Source organism: Furipterus horrens, unplaced genomic scaffold, assembly GCF_987537825.1.
Source record: "Furipterus horrens unplaced genomic scaffold, mFurHor1.1.pri manual_scaffold_11, whole genome shotgun sequence".
In the NCBI taxonomy this organism is placed as follows: Eukaryota; Metazoa; Chordata; class Mammalia; order Chiroptera; family Furipteridae; genus Furipterus; species Furipterus horrens.
The window spans coordinates 45,678,971-45,699,800 of record NW_028327181.1 but is presented as its reverse complement, the minus strand read 5'-3'; the positions used below and the strand labels follow the sequence as shown (position 1 = coordinate 45,699,800).

Genomic DNA, 20,830 nt, shown 5'->3' with positions numbered 1-20,830 from the left:
TGGAGTGCAGCCCGGAGTCCCTCCCCTTGCCCACAGTGCCACCTACCGGCCTGCGGCCCTGCTCCCTCCCCAGCCCGCAGCCGTGCTCAGACCACCAGCCCCAGGGCCCAGCCCTTGGAAGGATAACGGAGGCTTTGCCGCAGCTCCCCTTCACCCCGCCAATCTCACCCTCCAGGAGGGACCTCCCTCCCTGGTCACTCCCTAGGGCAGCTAGCCAGGACGGAGGGACTCCAGGGCTGCACCCAGGAAAGCCCGGGGCCAAGGGGCGGGCTGGCTGTCCTGCCCAGACGTGGGCCCTGCACACGCCAGCAGGGCCCAGCGGGGCTCTGGCCGCGGTTTGACTGGGAAGGCGAACCATGGCCTTTCTCAGCACCCCACCCAGTAAATACACGTGCCATGGAGCATGTGTGAGGGAGCCCAGACCCCAGCCTCAGGAAGAGGCGTCCGAGGCTCCGCTGAGGAGTGGGGGCGAGGAGGGCAGTGACCTGGGGGTCACATGCGGACCCTTGAAGGGCGGTGGGCCTCAGGCGGAAGGAAGAGCAAACAGAGGCGTGGGCGTGCGTGAGGGGACATGCTGCGGGCGGGGGGCAGAGTGGGCTGGGGGCTTGGAAGAGCACCACCTCAGAGGCACACCCTCAACGCTGAAGAACCCCATGTGCCAGGGCCGTCCCCACTTACACGTGCTGTCCTGGCAGGGTTATTAATGACCCCTTCACTCCCTCAAGGGGCCCCATGTAGAAGATTAACAACATGGTCACCTGTCTACAAAGCCACCGAGCTTACCAGAGCGTCCACACATGCGGACACGCCGCAGTCAGCTCTGGTGTCCATGACAAGCAGTCTGCCTTCGACACCGAAGCACGTGAGCACTTTCTCTTGCACACAGCGGGGGTGAGAGCTCCGGGCCGCACGTTGGGAGCACAGGCTCGCTTGGCTGTGGGCCGGGGCCCGGGAGCGGCAGTGCTCCAGCCGCCATCACCTCCACGCGGTACCGGGAAGAGGGAAGCCCCGCAGGCCCCTTCCTTTGCACTCAGGCACGTACATGCACACGTCCCAGAGGGAGAGGGCCCTCACCCACCAGGGGCCACACAGAAAGCTGGGCAGGAGCCCTGCTCAGGAGCCAGCAAGCACTGCCTGCAGGCCCATCTCTGAGGGGTGCTGGGCGCACAAGCCCAAGGCCAGGGGGATGCTCTGCCCCGCACGCAGCACACGGTGCCTGGCACGCGCCAGACTGGGCACGGGGGGCAACGCAGGCCCTGCATCAGCTCTCTCAGTGCTCGGCTGAGAAAGACGCGGGCCACGCAGTGGCGCACACAGGCACAAGCCGCGGGCGCCCAGGGCTGCCTCACTCAGAGCAACAGGGCGCCCGAGTCCCTCGGGGGCCCCGGTAACGTATGGAGCCATTTAAGGCTGTCAGGACTCGGGACTGCTAGTGACACACCGTTGGTGGAGACCAGGGACATGGTTCAACACCCCGCAGTGCACAGGAAGCCCAGACACCTCCGCTGCCAAGATCAGCAGCCCTGACCGAGAGGACAGGGCTGGAGGGGGCCGTGAGGGGCAGGGATGGCAGCCTGGAAGCAGCAGCGCAGGTGCACAGGGGGTCTGGTGGAGAGGCCGGACCACCAGGGAAGGGCAGGAGGCTCACGGGCCAGGCAAGAGCTCACGCTTCCTCCTGGACAAGAGAGCACCCCTGAGCAATTGCTCACCCCTACCCAATCGGGGCACTGGGTAGGGATGAGCCTCTGGCCCTGTGTTTACCATGTGTGAGTGAGCAAGTGTGCATGGCGAGGGGGCGTGGCAGGGAAGGCTCGTGAGGACAGGGCGTGGCAGGCAGCGCCTGCTGCCCCATGAGGGTGGTGGCCCCAAGTTGAGCAGGAGAGCCGTATTGGGAGGGTGGGCAAGAGACGGGAGTGAATATGCACCCTGGAGCCCTCCCCTGGGCCCCTGGGCCAGGGCTGCCTCCTTCTCCCAGACGTCGGAGGACAGCAATCAAGGAAGCCTTGGCTGGAGTCCAAAGAGCGAGATTCTTTTTGGATCTGACACACCCAGGCAGGGCCACAACACCTGGACCCATGCTCCTGGCACACCAGGATGGAGGGAGAATCTCCAGTGAGTCCCTCTGTAGCACCCCGTCTTTTCACGATTTTAATTACAGACCGAGAACAGAGACTGCACCTGCTGCCCAGCGGCTCCCGCGGGCTCCCATGGTGCGTGGGTGGCACACAGCGGTTCTCCACGCACACCTGCCGAGTGAGTGACAGACAGGCAGAGGAAGAGGAGTCTCACAGGGAGCAGCAGACTGTGAGCTGGAGAAGCAGGCGGGGTACACGGAGGGAAGGTGCCCACAAAGAGCGAGGGTCAGCAATGTTCAAGTTTCCCCAGCGAACTGAGAAGAGGGGGGCAGCAAGCCTCCTTGGGACGAGGAACACGGAGCCGGAGGCCTCGGGACCAGGATGCTAGCAGCGGGGGTTCTAACACGCTGGCTGCTGGGAGCAGGGGAGGGAAGAGCAGAGGGACGCGCCGCGCCGAGCTGGCCAGCTAACGTCCTGGGGGCTCTTCCATGAGCTCCGTCCAGGCGGGCAGACAATGGCGCCAGCTGTCAGCAGGTCTGGGTTAGGCCAGATTCAGGGCTGGGCAGCCCCTTTCCAGTGCTTCCTTCAGACACCGCCCCCAGCCCTCTGTATCCACCTGGAGTCTCATGGGCATTGAAAACCTGGGAGGGCAGACACTGAGCGCTCTTCCTCCACAGCCCTCGCCCCTCACTGTCCCACCTCGGCAAACGGCCACACTCTCCGCCGTCTGCACCAGCTTTTCCCCACCTGGGTGTCCTACGGTTCTACTCAATTCTGACACTATCTACCCACCTCACAGAACTCAGGAAACCAGATTATTCACTGGGTTTTTACAAAGGATTTTAAAGAACACGAAACAACAGCCACATCGAAGAGGCGCACGGAGCAAGGTCTAGGGGGAGGACTTCCGTGCCCTGGGTGCACCTCTGTCCCCACTTCTCCAGGTGGCCACCAACCCGGAAGCTCTGCGACGCCAGGTCTTTTGGATCCTGATTGTGCTCGGCACTTACAGCACATGTGTATTTGTTACTATTCCGTCAGTCGGTCCCGCAGGGGAGCCAGCCATGCCTCCTCCTGGGAGCTCACCAACCAAGCCGTGTGAATCCAGGGGACCCTTCCCCAAGCCGGGCCTAGCAGCTAACTGCTCCTCCTCCTCTGTGGTGCCGCGCCCACCGTGTCTTGGGCCTCCGCTGCCGTGACAGCCTCCCAGCTCCGCTCTTGACCTCATCTGATCTCACCGAAACCCACATCAGGCCGGGCGACTCATCCCACAGCTGCCTGCTCAGAGCCCAGAGTCCTTGCTGCTGTCCCCACCCCTCTCTGACCTGCCCTCCAGGACCCTCTGGTGGACTCAAGCCAGTGGCTGTTCCTTGAAGTCATCCAGGGCTTTTGAACTTGCTGTTTCCTCTTCCCCCAATACCCTAGGGCTCCCTCCCCTCAGAGGGCCAGCTTTCTGCTGGAAGCTCACCCCTGCCCAGCCCTCCCAGCCCTCCCCAGCCCTCCCTTCCCCTGCTGTGTTTACTCATGCACTGTCCCCCTCCTAGAAGCACAGCACCTGAGGCCCAGGCCAAGTGCTCCTATGTCAGCACAATGCCTGGCTGAAAGGCGTGAGGTGCTTCAAGCCCCGGTTTCCGAAGGGGAGAATACCAGCCTTTGCTGCAACGACGTACTGGAGACCACAGGCCACGCACTCGGTACAGCAAGTCCCGCCACAGGCTGAGCATCGGTGTGGAGGCTGCGTCTGGGTCCCCCAGCGACCTCGGCTGCACAGGGGCAGCCTCTCCCGTGTCACAGGGCTGGGGTCGGGGGCTGGCCCGCCAGGGCCTGGCCACTGCTCTCCTGCGCAGCCGCCTATGTAACCGCACGTTTCTGGAACGTTCCTCATTCTAAAACAACTCTGAAGATCTCTCTCTCTCTCTCTCTCCCACAAATGACAAGTGAATAGTTTTTTTTCAAAAGCAAGGCAAATTGAAAACTTTTGGCAGAAGAAAACAAAGCCTTTGACAAACGCACACACCTGAGCAGCCTGACTTCCAGACCTTAGGCACCTTCACCACCCGGCTCTTAGGGGTGCTGCTGGGGCCACCGCACAGCTTCAGAATGGGCTCACAAAACACACTGTTGGATGGGCCTGCAGGAAATGGCTGAGGGGCTTGTGCAAGAGCACCTGCCTGTACTTGCCAGGCCATACTCGCGGCACTGGGAGGACTGGCACGACCAGTCACGGCCAGCCTGTGGACTAGGCAGACCGTCGCACATTCCCAGCAGACCCCGGTATCTGCCGGCAGGGATCAACAGCCCCTTACTACCCTGTATGAGTTTCCTGCGGCTACTGTAACAAATGACCACAAACCAGGGCTTTCACAACAACAGGAGTATGTTCTCCCACAGCTCTAGAGGCCAGGGTCCAAAATCAGTGTTGCGGCCCAAATCAAGGTGTGTGGCAGGGCCTCCCTCCCTTCATAGGCTCTGGGGGAGAATCCATTCCTTCCCTCTTCCAGCTTCTGGTGGCTGTGGCCTTCCTTGGCTCTTGGCCACATCAGCCCAAGCTTCAAGGCCAGCGTCACTACACCTCCCTCTGCTTCCCCCTCACAAGGATACACCTGGTTGTAGTTAGGACCCACCCCAATACGCAGGACAATCTCCCCAACTGAAGAGCCCTTGCTTCATCACTCCCACAAAGCCCCCTGCCCCACCCTTTTGCCAAAAGGGAACATTCACAGGTTCAGAGGATAGGATGACGCAGACCTCGCTGGGGGCCATTGTTCAGCCTGCCCACCCTCTTCCCCTTCACTGCCCAGTGCTGCAGCTGCTGAAAGTGAGGTGGGGCAGTGGGTACAGGGCCCAGGGGGAGTAGACGTGAGCACGGAGGGCAGAGGGGCCCTGCAGGTGCCGCCCACCTATACCGGCTCTCGTGGGGAGATCTCTATCAGGTCAGGGCCAGCTCAGGCTCAGGGTCAGGGGTCGAGGCCTCCCGGGAGTGTGGCAAGGGTCCCAGAGGCCTGACAAAGCAAGCTCTGGACCTCTGTCCCTCAGAGCTCCCTACGTCCCTCAAGTCCCTTCCCACGGGAGACTGGCCCAGCCACCTCAGGGCAGGTCCAGCATGTTTAGGACCGGGACAGTGCATTCATGACACCGCCTCTGTGAGATGAGTGTTCCCAGCCTCCCTAGATGAATGAAAGCCCTACCTCATAAACTAGATGAAAAACGTCCTGTTCTGCCCCAGGGACCAAGGGGTCCCCTGAAGCGAAAACAGTCTGGAACAGGGCGTTGCTAACACTGAGCTTGGCCTTATTCTTTCAGCTACACACAAGGGTGGCCACAGGATATTCGGGGCTCTGCATCAGCAAAGCCAAGCACGCAGCCCCACGGACCACCAGCGGCAGCTCCCGGAGCACCCTGCCATCCCTGCAGAGGCGGCGACACAGGAGGGCCCAACTGGCAACTCCCAGAGCTCGGGGTGGGGGCATCTCAGGGAGAGGCTGCAGCAGGAGGGCCTGTCCTCCCCAGGCCTCCCCCCGAGGGCCCAGGCCACCTCCCACCGCTGGCTGCCCCCCCCCCCCCCCGCGCCGTCCTGCCTGTGCCCTCTGCCCCCTCTGTCTCCTGTGTTCACTTTTCACAGGCTGTCCACACTCCCCAGCATACCTCAGGCCAGTGGTGTACAAACCATTCTGCAGGAAGCCTCGTTTAGGAAAAATGACCATGTTCAGGGAACTCATGGGAGAATGTGGCTTCACTGAATAGCATGCAGAGAGGAAGGGAAGCCCTAACCTGAGACAGTCTACATCACCAATGAGAAGATGGAGTGAGGTCGCCGGACACAGTGGGGCAGCCCCATGCAGTCAGCCCTGCTGCCCCAGCCGCCCCTGCAGCAGCCCAGGGACACCTGCTGATGCCAGAACACTGTGAGCTTCCCAGGTCAGCGTCCCCTACCCAGGTGCCAGCAGGAAGGGTGATTCCACCCTGGCCACAGGCAGAAGAGGGAGGAAGGGGGCGCTGCTCCTGGTCCGCACAGCCGCCTGGCGGTGGAAGGGTGAGGGTACTTACCACGTTCCAGAAGAGCGGATTGAAAATGATGGTGAAGACGGCAGCCACAAAGCAGGGGTCTAAGGGGTCCACGTAGCCCAACAGCCGGGTCATCACGCAGAGGTCTGCCTGCAGGGACAGAGCGAGCATCAGCAGGAGACCCGCCAGCCCCTCCCGGCCCCACCCAGCCCACACACAGGACAGCTCGAGGAGCAACAAGCCCCCAGAACTCAGAAGTTACCCTCTGGGAGCACACGCGGAGGCTCAGGTACATCTAAGTCCAGCAAAGGTTACCACAGTGTAATCACATAAAGCTGATGATCAGGAGCCAAACCCAATCACTGTGCTGTACCGTCGGGAGCCGGGCGATGCCAGACGAGGAAGCCAGTGGCACGGAGGATGAGTGTGCAGCGCCCAGACAGGGAAGTGACCCCGTTGGGCCTGGCGTCTGCATCGCCAGGGTACTGCGACCAACCGGCAGCCTACAGAGCCGGCCAGAGGCCCCAGAGCAAACCTGAGGAGAGGCAGAGCCTCACCAGCAGGCAGAGAAACGCAAGCTAGGCAGCCGGCATGCATCTTCTCAACCACCTGAGCAGCCAACAGTCCTCAGTGTCCACAGGGCTGTGAGCTGAGGAGGTGAGTTCTCACGTGGCCCCAGTCCCACTCCCAGGCATCTGCCCAGAGCAACTCACATGTGTGCCAAGTGCATGTGCAAAGGTCTTCCTGTCTGCATACTTCCAATGAAAACGGATCCATCTAGGTCGTGGCAATAAGAATAATGGCCTTCCAGAGACCCCTAGTGTGAGTCGTGCCCCCTTCTCGCTTTACGGTCGCTACGACTGGAAGGGGAAACTGAGTCCCAGAGCACACTGCACTCGGAATCAGTTGCGTTCCTCCCTGGCTGCCCTGCCCAGGGCCTCCAGAGTGCTGCCCCCAGGAGTCAGTCACCCCGAGTGAACGCAGCTCTGCCCTCCTAGTTGTGTGGCGTTGGGTGCATGGCTACCCTCCCCTGCCTGCCTCTGGAATGTAAAATGTTACTGCCCTCTACGATTTTCAGGACATTCATTACACCATGTTATGTGATGGTGAAAAGTAACAGCAGCCAGGATAGGGGCCTGGAGAGATAAAGGCACAGCCCCGCTACCTTGAACAAAGCGGTCTTCCATCCTGACAGAAGAGTTGGCCAGGTATTTACAGGTTATGTAAGTGAAGAAAGCAAATTAAAGAACTACATCTCCATAATTCCTTCGAAAACAAAGGTATAAAAATGTGCATTCCCCTCCTGGGTATAGAGTCTGGAGAAATGCCCGCACACAGCAGAGTTCACAGCAGCACCGCTTGAAGTAACACTAAACTGGAAGCAGCCCATTCATCTACCCAGAGGAGAACGGAACTTTTCACATGATAGTGCTCACAGTGTGGAGTATTAAACAGCAGGGGAAATGAGTGAGCTACAGTTCCAAGGATGAATCTGAGACATGAGGAGCAAGAAAGTCAAGTCTCGGAAGAAAATGAACTGCACATGGCAGTAGGCCACACTGAGCACATAGCAGGCCCCTGTCACAGCCAGGGACAGGAGGCAGCTTTTGCCTGTCGGAGTGATTCAAGTTTTCAAAGCAAAAGTCAAGAACACAGTTGTCTCCGTTGGGGAGGCAGGGGATGTGGGGGAGGGAGGAAATACAGGCATGTAAATTTCTAGTAAGGATCTGCTCTTAAATTTAAAAAAAGAGAGACAACATGTCCATCTATGGAAGAAAACAAAATGCAGCCTATTCCTAAAGTAGCTAAGCTACAGAATTAAAAATAAACTACATACATGTATCAACATGTGATATTCTAAAAAGCGTGTCAATTGAACATGGCAAGCTGCAGAATTCCTAAAGCATATATAATATTCTTAGAAAACAACACCGAACCACAAGGACTAAAGATTCTTTCTCCGTGTGTTTAAACAGAGACTGGCATGCAATACCCTGAATTCATGGTACTTGTTGTACCTGGGCAGGGTACCTCACCCCTCAACTGCAGACCCTGGAGCTGTGTCACTGTGGCAGGGCCACCTCTGTACAGTGGGGTGTTCAGCAGCACCCTGGCCTCCAAAGACTCCATACGGGTAGCTTTCCCCAGTGGCAACAACCAAAAATGTCTCCAGACATGCCCAAATGTCCCCCAAGGACAGAACTGCCCATGGCTGAGAACCTCTGCCTTTAGGAACAAGTGGGGAAAACAGCTAATTCTTTCAACATTGAGTTCTTTCTTTAAAAAAGGAGAGATGCCTCCCACGTTCTGAGCGGTAAGTATTTACTGAGTCCCTGTGTTGTTCTTTGCTTTTCTTTTTCTTGTTAGAAGGGGTGTTAGGCACCCAGAGTATTGAGAATGTCCTGGTGACTCACCACATGAAACTCAAAGTAAAAATAAGTCTAAACTCTAAAGCAAGTCTAAGTCCATCAGAGTTCTGATCTTTCCCGCATGTCTATTCTCCTGGTACGTTTGTCCTGTTGCTTGAGGATACAGGACCTTCTTCCACAAAATACTTGTCTCCCATTTGAGGGGCAGGGGAGCCGATGCCCCCTAGTCCCCAAGCCGGGAGGGCAAGCAGTGGCCTCCACACCACTCGCCCCACCAAGACCTTCTCCTGCGTAGCTCAGCCTGCCACCCAGACAGCGCTGCTGAGTGTGACAGTGTGAAGGTTACGGAGAGTCACTGAGCGCGGCGGATATGGCCTGGCATGTCCTTCCCTTGTTGGGCCTCCTAGCCCAGCCAGCCTGAGTTCCTCAGAAGCAAACCCTGACCTCTCTGTGGCAAAGGGCAGAGCTAGGCAGAGACCACGCGCTCCAATTCAGAGCAAATGGGCCAATGACAGTCTGTGAGTGTGTGCGTGAGATGACTGAGGGACAGTGGCCATGTGAGAACACCAAGGCACTCATAAACGAATGACAAAAGGAGAACCACTGGGCCAACAGTGGGGTGCTGGAGGTGCAGCCTTGCCCCAGGCTGACTGCAGCCTCTGGGCCCCCGTGGGAATCCCCAACACCCACACAACATGCATGCAAGCCACACCTGGCCTTCCTGCTTCCTTCTGTCTTGTCCCAGCTGTCCCCAGCTTCAGTCAGAGCTGCCGAGACTTGAAAGCTCTCAGAGCAGGGTCTCTCAAAGCCCTGGGCTGTGGCAGGAAGCTTCAGGGTCCCCTAGAGAACACACCAGGCAAGGTGCAACCATTTGTGATGGACAAGCGACTAGAACAGGCCTCAGAACTGAGCTGGAGAGACCACCATGTCCCAGCCCCAGAGCCTCGAGAGCCCAGGGCTGAACCAGAGGATATTCCAGCTTCTGTCTGGTAAGAAGCATTTATTAACACATTGTATACGGGACATAGAAAACTACCATTTTTCGCAAGCTGTGCATACAGTACCTTTATCTTTCATAATAACGACGAAGAATACATTCTAAGGTAAGAAAATCAAAGTTTCATAAAGAATATTCAAAGCAGTTTTCAATTTATAGTGATTTTATGTAACGACAAAATATCAAAAAATCTCAAAATATCAAAAAATTTCAAGAAGTCTTCCGCTCCCACCATGATGTGTCAGCACAAAGTGCCTGCATACGCTGTTCAGCATGTCTGACTGCAAGGCCCTGTCCACGGAGAGGCTGTGATGGGGCTGCCCGGTGGGTCAGGACCTACGGGGGGCGGGGCCGGACTGGGGACACGGGCAGCCCTGCTCGCCCGTTCCGGGGAGCGAAGGGACCTGCCCCTCACCAGCCGGAAGCCTCGCTCGCCGCTGCCCCTCCCACCTGGCGTCCATCTCACCCCCTGCCCAAGCCTGCCCCTGCCCCACGCACGGTTCCCTGCTCAGAACGCCAGCACAACCAGCGGCCCTCAGGAGGGCGCCCAGAGCCACACTTCCTGCCACGCCCTGCACGCCCGGCCTCCCAGCACCCAAGGCCCCGCTCGCAGACTCAGCGACAGGTGGCGATTCACCCCCATTCACCTCACCTGCCAGCCTTCCTGCCCCACTCCTCACCCTCACCAAACATGGCCCCCTGGACCTTCCACAGAAATGCCTTCTCTCCCTCTGTAACTCCCACCAGCAAATCACTATTCACCCCTCAAGACACAGCGGAAGCACCCCCTCTGCCCTCACCACGGCCCCTCCCTCGCCTCCTTCACGCCCACCCCTTTACAAATATTTGGTTCTCCCTCCCTATCCTGCAACTGCTCTCTGGACTAGGGGCCTTTTTTCCTCCATCTTCTGTGCCTCCCGCCTGACACAGAGAGGAGATGTTTGCTGGGCCAACACAGGCCCTCATTTAATCATTAGCGAAAAGCGGGAGCTAAAGCTGCTCTCTGAGGGGCCCTCCAGCTTGGCCACCTGTGCTCCTGGGACGCGCCCCTCCCTCCGGCTCTCAGCAGGAGGCAGGACCCGGCCTGGGGCCGCTGCGGGGATCCTGCAGGTGAGCAGCGGACGGCAGCAGATCCTGCTGGACTTGTGGGCATGGCCGGAGCCACCAGCTGCCCAGACGCTGCACTTCACAAATATGTATTTTTATGGCATCTTTTAAGCTGAGAACCCAGCAAGTTCACAAGCGTTGGCAGGAGGTGGGACGGCCGCACCAAGAAGAGGGCAGGGCTTCCACGGGTCCTTAGACACCCTGGGGCAGGAATCTACTTAAGGCAGGTCACCCCAGTTGAGACCTGCCTGTCCCCGGGGGTGCACACCTAGGTACAAGGTGTTCAGGGACGCCCCCTGGCCCTCCCTGAATTCTGTTGCCCACTCAGGCACCATTGTCCCCATTCCTCAACTCCGTAAGGGACACTCCCCACCAACGAGCTGCCTGACCACCAGAAGCTGCCCCCACCCCACCCCCACCCCACCTGCAAAAGCGCCTGAGGGCCTGGGAGGGTCCCTGAGTCTCCGGGCCACACCCTGGAGCACTGCAGGTGCCCTGACACTTGCCAGCTCTCGCACTGAAAGCGCCATGGGGTCTGCATGGCGGTTCGGCCGGCAGACAAGGACTTTGTTGTTAGCCAGGCTCCCCCTTCAAGGAGAGTTCTGCCGCGCCATCCTCTTGAGGGCGAGGTCTCTCTCCCCCGCCCTCCTGCCCCGGACGGAACACAACCAGGCAGCTGAGTTCAGACAGTGAAGGCGCCCCTGCAGTCAGTGTGTCGGCTGGCTGTTCCCCCCGCAGACAGGAGTAAAACGCTTGCTCCCGCCGTCACCCACCTCCCTGGGAGCTGTAAAGCCCTCAGTGCTCCCGCTTTCTGAACCAGCACCCGAGGCCCAGGGTCAGAGCCCCGCAGCCGACATGGCCTTGGGGTTCTCTGGTCTTTGTCACGTCTCACTGGGAGTGAGCGGGAGCCAGGGGCTGGTTCAGGGGACCCAGGCAAACCCCAAGTGCCTTAGCTCTGGGCCTCCAAGCGAGAGGAGGGAGGGGAAGTGTGAGGTGCTGGGGAGAGGGTGCAGATGGTGGCCGGCCCAGAACCCCGCCCTGGGGACGGGAGCAGGAAGGCGAGAGCCAGGCGAGCTGTTCAGAGGGCCTAAGAAGGCACAGCTCCCTAGACAGTGGTTTCGTGGGAGCGAGGCCGGGGGCTCTCTGGGGTGATGGAGTGTTCACGTGTCAGACCTCTCCCGGGACACTAAGGACTGTGCATCACTAGGTGCAAGTCACACCTCTTGGGGAAAGTGTTAGCGCCCCAGCAGCACTGGGAGCTGGGAATGCTGTCCCCCACCTCACCACCGGCCCGTGGGGTAAACAGTGTCTTCTCAATGGTTTCAAGAATTCAATTCAGTGTCATTCAACAGATACTGAGCCTGGCAGTTCCCAAGACCGGGCGCATTCACTTAAAGTTCCAAGTTCACATACCTCATCTCCAGCAGTCTTTTCAACCACCCCGAGAGAAAAGCACTATTGTTCCATCTACTTTGCAAGTAAGAAAGCCAGGGGCTGGGAAAAGCGCCCTCCGCCCCACCCCCACCCCAGGCTGAGAGCGGAGCCTGCCCGGCAAGCCCAGCCCCCCCCCCACCAGACCCCTGACAGGAACCGGGACTTTAGGCCAGGGCTTGGGGCCGCTGCTGCCCCAGGGCAAGGATAAACGTCCCAAGGAGACCAGGCAAATGAGAAAGAAGAAATGTGCTTCTTTCACCTTCTGTGGGAGCAGAGGTGGAGGAGGGAACTGAGGCACTGGGAGGCTAACCAGGGGCACCGTCTGAAGTTGGCAGCAACTGGCATCCAGCCAGGCCTCCCAATTGGGTCAAAACTGAAACCTCGATTCCCCCGCATTGGGGTCCCTGTGCCCTGGGGTCAGCCTGTCTTGATGGGAGGAAAGTATCAGGTACCCCAGTCACCCTGGAGAGTGACAGGCGACCTGTGTTGCCTGGAGAGGGCCTGCTCTGCAGAACAGGATGAGTCATGGTCTGCAGAAGCGTCGCGGCAGATGGGAGCCCCTGCGGACTTCCCACCCCAGATGAAGCCCGTGCAAAAGGACAGGCCTCCCTCCTCCCCCTGGGCTGCAGGGCAGACCCCAGAACAGGGCCAGGTGTGAGCAGGGCCGGGGCCCTCAGCTACCCCTGCATGCCTGCGTGCCGTCCTCACTCAGAGAGGTGTCCCCTCCTTCACCCCTCTCCACACCAACCCTATTAAAGCAGCAGAAGTCCTGTCTTTCTCTACCAGGGAATTCTAAGGCGGGACCCCTCTAAGGCCACAGGCTGCAGAGTGCTCCATGCGTGAACAGGAGAGGCACTACCTACCGCAACCAAGAACGCTTCCCCTTGGTCCAACGAACGGGCTCGGCTATTACAACCCTACGGATTGGTAAGGAAGTGACTCAGGGCAAGTTCACTTCAGGGATTTGAGAACACTTCAGGGAATGACCGGCCACAGGTCAGCAGCACCCAGGGTCACATTGTGACATCCAAATAAACAGCAGGGGCCCAGAGAGTCAAAGTCACATTGATCACCCACATACCAGATGCAGCAAAGGGCAGGAGGAATGGGTGGGGTGGGGGTGAAGGCCCAAGGGGACAGGGGTTGTCCAGCAGGGCCCTCCTTCACCGCAGAGTGTATCTTTGGAGCCAGGGCCCCACCCCGACCTCTCCCAGGGCAGCCCGGCATGCCCGTGGCATCCTCAGCCAATCCAGGAGACGTGCACTGGCCAGCTTTTGGTTAGGAGCCCTGAGTCTGAAACAGACCAAGAACAAATGTGCCAAGGTCTTTTCCTTGAAGAAGTTTTACCCTGAGGCAGCTCCCCTATCTCACTTTTTCTGCTCCGCTTTGGGGGTGGGGAGCTCTTACTTAGAAGGACTCTGGCCAGCCACAGTGCAGGCTGGAACCAGGGTGTTCCACCCCCAGAGAAAGACATGAGCAGTATCACCTGGGGCTTCCCTTTGGTGAAATGCAGTGATGAGCCTGTCCCCCCAAGGCTACATTCTGGACAGGGGGAAACAGGGTTCAGGGGAGCTTTGCAAGCCCAGGCTATTCCATCCCCTCCCTCTGTTTTGCTTAATGCCAACTGGTCAGACAGACACCTCGCCTCTCCTTCTGGAAGGTCCCACCAGGAACACATGCAACCTCAGGAAAGCCAGAGACAGGACACAGACCCAGGCAATGTGGCCCCATGCTGGAGTTAAAGGTCAGTGAGCCTTACAAACCCTCTCAAGGAGGGGAGCTTGTTGAAATGTGACAGTGATCAGCTGCAGACACTTTCTGGAAAAACATGCTTCGGAGTGTCCCTAAATCCCACAATAAAAAGAAACGGCCAGCAGCTGCCCCAGCCCCTAAATCATAACTCCCTCCAGGACACAGAGCTGGTTGTTCATTTCTCTTCACTCAGCAGCTGTGTCTGGGGCTCTGGGCAAGAGGCTCTGACAGCATCCACGCTCCTCAATCCTGGGGACTACAGTGAGCCACCTCCCTGGGAGTGCAGTCTGTGGCTTGGTCCTGTGCTTCTCAAAGTCCTTATCTTCTTCCCCTGGGGTCCCTCTTCCTTTACAGTCACTCTCAAGGGCCCAACAGACCCCACTAGGTCAGCACTACTGAGTGTATTTACTTAAATACACATTATGAGTTAAAAAGGCAATAGTAGCAATAAGCCAGCTAATCTCTGGAAAGTTACTGGGCACGCCAAGCCCTGCAAGGTCTTTAATGAGGCAGGGTAGAGCATGGTCCTGGAACAAGGTTTGCCGCAGACTGGCCGAGCGTGACACTCTTTGCAAGCTTAGGCACGTCACCTGCCTTCTGTGAGCTTTGACACCAGTGCACCTCCTGTGGGCTCTCAGGAAGGTTGGATGAGATAGCGCTGGGCATGGTCTGGCCCGGAGGAGCTCAGTAGGTGTCAGCTATCAGAATATGGCACATATCCAGGCAGCAACCCTGGGAGGCGCGCCACTTCTCAGGTGAAAAAGCCAAGGTCACACACGAAGCAAACACTGGCGGAACTAAAAGGTGAAACAGACAAATTCACAATTACAGTTGGAGACCTCAACACTTCTCTCGCAGTGACCAACAGAGAAAAAGGCAAAACGTTGGTGCCAGCCTGAACGCCACCACCAAGCACGTGGCGTGACCAGCCAACGCTGACAGTGCCCCCACAGCACCAGGAGATGGCACCTTCTTTTCAGATTCACGCGGAACATTTGCCACAATAGGGCACAGTCGGGGCCATAAAATAAATATTAATTTAAATATTAAAGAACAAGAAAGCATAAAAGCATGTCATTAAACCATAACAGAATTACACTAGAAATCACAACAGAAAGATACTTGTTAAAGTATAATAATCCATGGGTCAAGAGGAAGTCTGAAGCGAATTTTTAAGTACTTTGAACTGAATAAAATGAAAATACAGCATATCAGAAATTACAGGATACAAGACTAAGAGGGAAATGTAGTTTATATTAATGAAGAAGAAAAGTCCCAAATCAGTAACATAAGCTTTGTCCTTAAGAAATTAGAAATAGAGGGGTAAATTAAACTCAAAGCAAGCAGAAGGAAAAAATAAAAGGCCCCAAATCAATCGAATTAAAAACAGAAATACAGAAGTAAAAAAAATCAAACCCAAAACTTATTCTTTGGGAAAAAATAGTATCAGTAAACCTCTAGCCATACTGATCCAGGGAAAAAAAAGACACAAATTACCAACACCAGGAATCACAGGGGAGCCTCCCCACTGACCTCGCAGAAGGGAGCTGTGAGGCCACGCTGACACCCATAATTCAACAACTGGGACCGAAGGGTCCAGGCCTAGAAAGACACAAGCTACCAACATTTATTCAAGAAGACATAGTCCTGTATCTATTAAAGGAATTGAACTCACGGGCCCTGAAGGTTTCATTAGATGAATTCTACCTAACACTTAAGGAAAAAATAACACCGATTCCATAAAATCTCACTCAGAATACAGAAGAGGAGGGGCCACTGCCCAACCTCTTTATTAAGAGGCCAACATTATTTTAATACTGAAACCAGACGAAGAGCATCGGCCTGTGAACCAAGTGTCACTGGTTCGATTCCCAGTCAGGGCACATGACTAGGTTGCACGTCAGGTCCCCAGTTGGGGGCGCGAGTGAGAGGCAACCACACAGTGATGTTTCTCTCCCTCTCTTTCTCCTTTCCCCTCTCTCTAAAAATAAAATAAAATAAATAAATAAACAAACAAATAAATTTTTTTTATAAAACAGACAAAAACACTATAAGAAAACTATAAACTGTATTCCTCATGAACATAGCCATCAAAATCCTCAACGCAATCACAGTAAATCCATTCAGCACTATATCCATAGGACAGCATATCAGGACCGAGTGGGGTCGTCCCAGGATGCAGAGTTGGTCTGGCCATTGCAACAGCACTGTAATTCAGCATCTTAACAGATGACTAGGGAAAAGCCAGCTCACCTCAGCAGAGGAAGAAGGGGCGGAGCTGGCACAAGCTGAAGTGCCTTTTCCAAGGTCAGGCAGAGGAAAGCCCCGAGCCTGTTGTCTGGACCTGGTCCAAAAGACACTGCAGACAAAAACAATGTCCTTGAGACCCTCACGAAACGAGTCATCCAATTAAACGGCCTGATATTTATTCTACCTCAAGTGACAACACCAAAAGATTTTTTAAAACAATGTGTGCAGCCAGCGAACATCTTGCTCCAAGGGGCAATCAAGATATCCCATATCTGCCTCCAACATTTTGCCTCCAATGCTTTACTCAGCCTCCCACGTCACAAATGACCTTGAAGCTTCCTGAATACAGTGATGTTGTCTTCTGAAGACCACCCTTGGGCACTTTACAATTCATGCAGCTCCTTTCCATCCTCATCTCATTTTGGTCTTTGCCACAGCCCCAGTCGAATGTGACCCGTTCGATTCCTGTTGGATAGTACCGGGCAAGCATGCTGGGACCCTGCAGCTCAGCTGCTCTTGTGGTGAACAGGAGCATTGAGTTCACTCAGGCCCAGGACAAACGTCTTGGAAAACCAAGGACTTCAGAGGAGGGAGGAGAGCCACCATACGGAACAAATACGCTATATTGTATGTTTTTGTTTTTGTTTTTAAGGAAAATCCCTTGGCAACAGGAAGCTTAACTGTACCAACAAGGGCAGCAGTGGAAAAAAATGACCATTAGTAAATTAAGGTCACTGTGGCCTGTCCCAGGTCTCTCCAGCCGCACAGGCCATTGGGCTCCGGAGCAAAGGGAGAAGGAGCACACAACATGTTAATCTTCCCCTGCCCACGGCTGATCCTCACCGCCTGCTGCTAAGTCTGGAACGTGGGTCTTGCTCAGACACCTGAGGACAGGATCCTAGACCCCGCGGACCTGCCCTGGGCCCCTGGCCCCTTGTGTACTGCCCCTGTGGCTCGAAGGCTTCCCCCTCAGGTTAACAGTGAGCCACACTCCTCCACATGGAGTCACGTGCCCAGGAAGCACCCACGGGGGGCCAGGCAATGCCGAGGGCCCCTCTTTGGCATTCCAAGCACCCTTTGCATCTGAGACTCGCTGTGGTAGAAAACATAAATCACAGTCCCACCGCTGCCCATGCACGTCCAGAGATTCTCTAATGGCCATTTACAATTTCAGACTCTAAGAATTACATCAATACAATCACCTTCCAGAAGGCGGCTCCATGGGGGTGGTGATGGCCCACCTTGATCTGGGTGCTCATTACTGGGGAATGCTGGCCTTGTGAAAACCCCTGAGCGGCACCCATGTGATCTATCACTCAAGAAAGAGCTCACTAAAAACAATAATAATAATAATAAGACATCTTCCTCCCTCCGGCTTCCCACCCATCCACTTCCACTAGTCCTGACTCCCTCCAGCCACGTACCCGCCTTCTCTTCACCCAGAGCAGTACTTCCCCTAAGGCCTCTTACTTGCCACCTGTTACCCCTGCACCCAGAGCCTCTGGGCCCACTGGCTCATCACGCAGGTCCCAGACCGACACCTCATGGAGAGAAAACCAGCTCTATGGGGATTTTAATCCCACCTCCCAGCAGCTACTCCCTAAAACATGAGCCACTTTTATCTTCTTCAGAAATTTTTCTGTTCCCAGGCTTATTTTCTCCCTCACTAAAATGCAGCTCAGTGAGAGCAGGCCCCAACTGTCCCCCACTAGGTTCTCAATAAAGATCAGGTGTATTGTATCGATGAATGAGTAGAAGGAATGAATGAACTCGATTAAAGGTGCTTCAGGCAGAGAGATATCTTACGGCTCCATGGAGAGTGGTTGATGAAAAAGGTAAATGCAAAATCTAAGAGGAAGGCAGAATGCAGGATAGAGAGAACCACGAGTCGGGAGCCAGGACAGAGATGCCAGCAGGAGGTAGACTCTCTGGCCTGACTTTGCAAAGTGGCCGCCTGCCCAGCACAATGCTTTCACAGGCTATACTTTGTGCCCCCACCCACCAAGGAAACAGGCCCCCCTCTGCAGCTGCAGAGCTGGCCTCCTGGGGGCAGGCCCAGTGGCAGCAGGACGCTCACGGTGCCCACACAGTGTTGATGTCGCTTTCACACTCACACACGTTACACAGGTGTGGCTATACAGGGTGTGTTGGTCATACACACTCACACGCAGGACACACTCTCAGAGCAGCTTGACCACACAATCTCGGAGACCCACAATCTCAGCGGCTCGCATCGCAACCCCAGACTACACCATCTCACACATGCAGTCCCAGAGGCTCCCACAATCCCAGGGGCTCACATGCAGACAGACTGACAGACAGACATACAGACACACACGCCCTCGCACCAGCAATCTCGCCTCACTACGCCCCGCCCCCGTTGCCTGGTGACGATGGGCCCGCCCACCAGGCGTTGGAGGCGGTGCCCGCAGGCCCGCAGCGTCCGCGGGCTCTCCGGAACCCTCTCCGCGTAATCCCGGAGGCCTAACGCGGTCAGTACCTGCCGAAAGTCGATATTGCCCAGGCCTCCGCAGCAGTCGGGCCCCGCCACCGAGCTGCTCATTGGCTCTGCTCCCGGGCCCCCAGATCCTCTCAACCAGGGGACCGCCTCTGGAGGGGCCACGCGGGGCCCTCGCCGCAGACGCTGGTCCCCAGGACCGGCCCCATTGCTCCCGGGAAGCGCCGTCTGTCGGGGCGCTTTCCCGGTGACCCCAACTTCTCCCCTCCTTCTGGGAAATGTAGTTCTTCATCCGCAGTACGCGCCACTTCCCTGGAGCTCGCGAGCCGGCCTCCTGAGGAACCGAGAACTACAAGTCCCAGAGTCGTCCGCCGCAGCGACTGCCGGTTCCGAGGCGGACTCGCGGCAGTGTACGCTTGGATTCGGTTTCCCGCCTAGTCTCTGGTCCCCGGTTCCCTGAGCCCCGGCCCGCCAACTGACCTGGAGTCCGGGTCTTGAGCTGGCGGCGGCAGGGCTGGCGGCTGCGGGTCGTAGGTATAAGCAGCTTCCTGCGCAGCCCCTTGCGCATTTGGCCTTTGGCCCAGGCTCGAGCCCCTCCGCCCCCCTCTGAGGTTCGCCTTTTCGCAAAGGCGCTGCAGGCCGAGCACACTCGGTAGCCTGCACCCGAGGCTACTCCTGGAGACCCTGGGCCCCCTCCCCCACGGCCTGCAAGGTCTTTGTCTGAGCCAGAAACACTTCCTTCGCTTACTTTCACATTCACGCACCAGGTATTTCCTGAACTCGATACAGTAGTAGCCAGCAACACAAGGTCCCAGCCCTTACTGTCTCCTAACGGAAATGGGAGACAAAACACGAACAAGGAATTATAACTTGGGTAAGCACTTTTTGGGGAAAAAGTGGGGGCAAGTTAGATGATACCAAGTGATAGGAGCCAGACAGCAAAGTGTGGGGGCAGGGCAAACTAGGAAAGGGGACGCTGGTGCGGAGGTCAGGAGACAGGACAGAATTAGGGGCACTTCAGGAATTCAGACAAGGCTGGTGAGCTGTGGAGGAGGGACAGTGAGAGGGAAGGAATTTGGGTAAGTAGGTGGAATTGTAGATGGTTAGGTGCCAGGAGAGCCCCTTTTGTAGCCAGGTGTCACATATGTATAGGGGAAATAGACTCGAGAGTTCCATAGTTCGCTCAGGCGCCCAGCCAGCTGGGAATCCAGACTTATGGGAGGCCTGCTGCTTCCTGATCCAGGCTGCTCACTGCTCTCCACCTTGGCCCTGGGCACCTGCCGGTCTTGAGCACATACTGAGCAAGCCCCCTGGATCAACGGTTTTCAACATGTGGGTCACGCGACCCCTTTGGGGGTTAAACGACCCTTTCACAGGGGTCGCCTAAGACCATCGGAAAACATACATAATTACATATTGTTTTTGTGATTAATCACTATGCTTTAGTTATGGTTGAGGGTCACCACAACATGAGGAACTGTATTAAAGGGTCACGGCATTAGGAAGGTTGAGAACCACTGCCCTGGATGCTCCTCTGTGCTGACTGCTTTCATGGACCCGCCCAACCTTCACGGTAGCCTTAGGCTGGGACAGGCCCGTCAAAGAGACAAGAAGGATGCTGGCTTTGCAGCCTGCACTAACTATGACTTAACAGTTTTTTTGAAAGTAAAAGGATAATACGTATTGATAAAACAACAGACAGGACTTGAATTCACCACACGGTGCTGTGGAAACTGCTTAAATAACCACATGACGTGACAGGGCTGGGTACACAATAGGCGTTCAAGGGCTGGTCTGCCTAGGCACCATTGTTAGAAGGGTCAGGAGATCCCTCTGCATGTCCAGGCAGGGCCTGCTGGAACCGGAGCCCTTCTGAGGAGCCCACCAAGGGGATGGATGGGCGCTTGCTGAGAATTCCGCCTAGCCCCACCCCCACATCTACTTAACAGAAGCCCGTTTTCCCCTGACCTACCTGGCTGCCTCACTTGTTTTATTAAGTCCGGAAAATGAGTTTTTGTATGTTTAGTTTATTTGAGAACAAAGAAGACAAATATCAGAGGTCACACGAGAGCTGATACAACTAGAGGAATCCACTCCTCCACCCCAATCTGCCCCCTGCCACTCCATGAACAGGAAACACCCAGACATGCAGAAGCCAGAGTACCCCTTAAAATGCTGTTGGTCCAAAGCCGGGCACGATCAGTGCCTGGGCAGGGGTTACGCCATCAGCAGCATCAAACAGTTCGTGTTCCCTGTGCTGGAGCACTTTGACCTGGAGCTGGTCAACCCCGATGTGGGTTTTAGATCAACAGCTATGCTGTTTAGATCAAAAGCCTCCTGCTGAACATATTTTGGGGCAGAAGTCTTTGCCTGGCCTTTTGAA

At 56.3% G+C, this 20,830-nt stretch overlaps 1 protein-coding gene across 3 annotated transcripts in view; it reads right to left on the bottom strand.

Annotated features, from left to right (window-relative positions):
• PEMT (phosphatidylethanolamine N-methyltransferase) overlaps positions 1-18,999 on the bottom strand; it is a 67,536-nt gene extending 48,537 nt beyond the window's left edge. Inside the window, exons 1-2 of one of the 3 annotated variants that reach the window (XM_090292006.1) lie at positions 18,928-18,999; positions 6,123-6,230 (exon numbers count right to left, since the gene is read on the bottom strand). In XM_090292006.1, the coding sequence (XP_090148132.1) occupies positions 6,123-6,215 (93 nt within the window). In that variant the 5' untranslated portion in view covers positions 6,216-6,230; positions 18,928-18,999. Of the gene's footprint in view, positions 1-6,122; positions 6,231-9,161; positions 9,246-18,489; positions 18,703-18,927 lie in introns of those variants that run through there. The other 2 variants (XM_090292005.1, XM_090292004.1) reach the window with 2 other exon arrangements.
• Between the last annotated feature and the right edge of the window lie 1,831 nt (positions 19,000-20,830).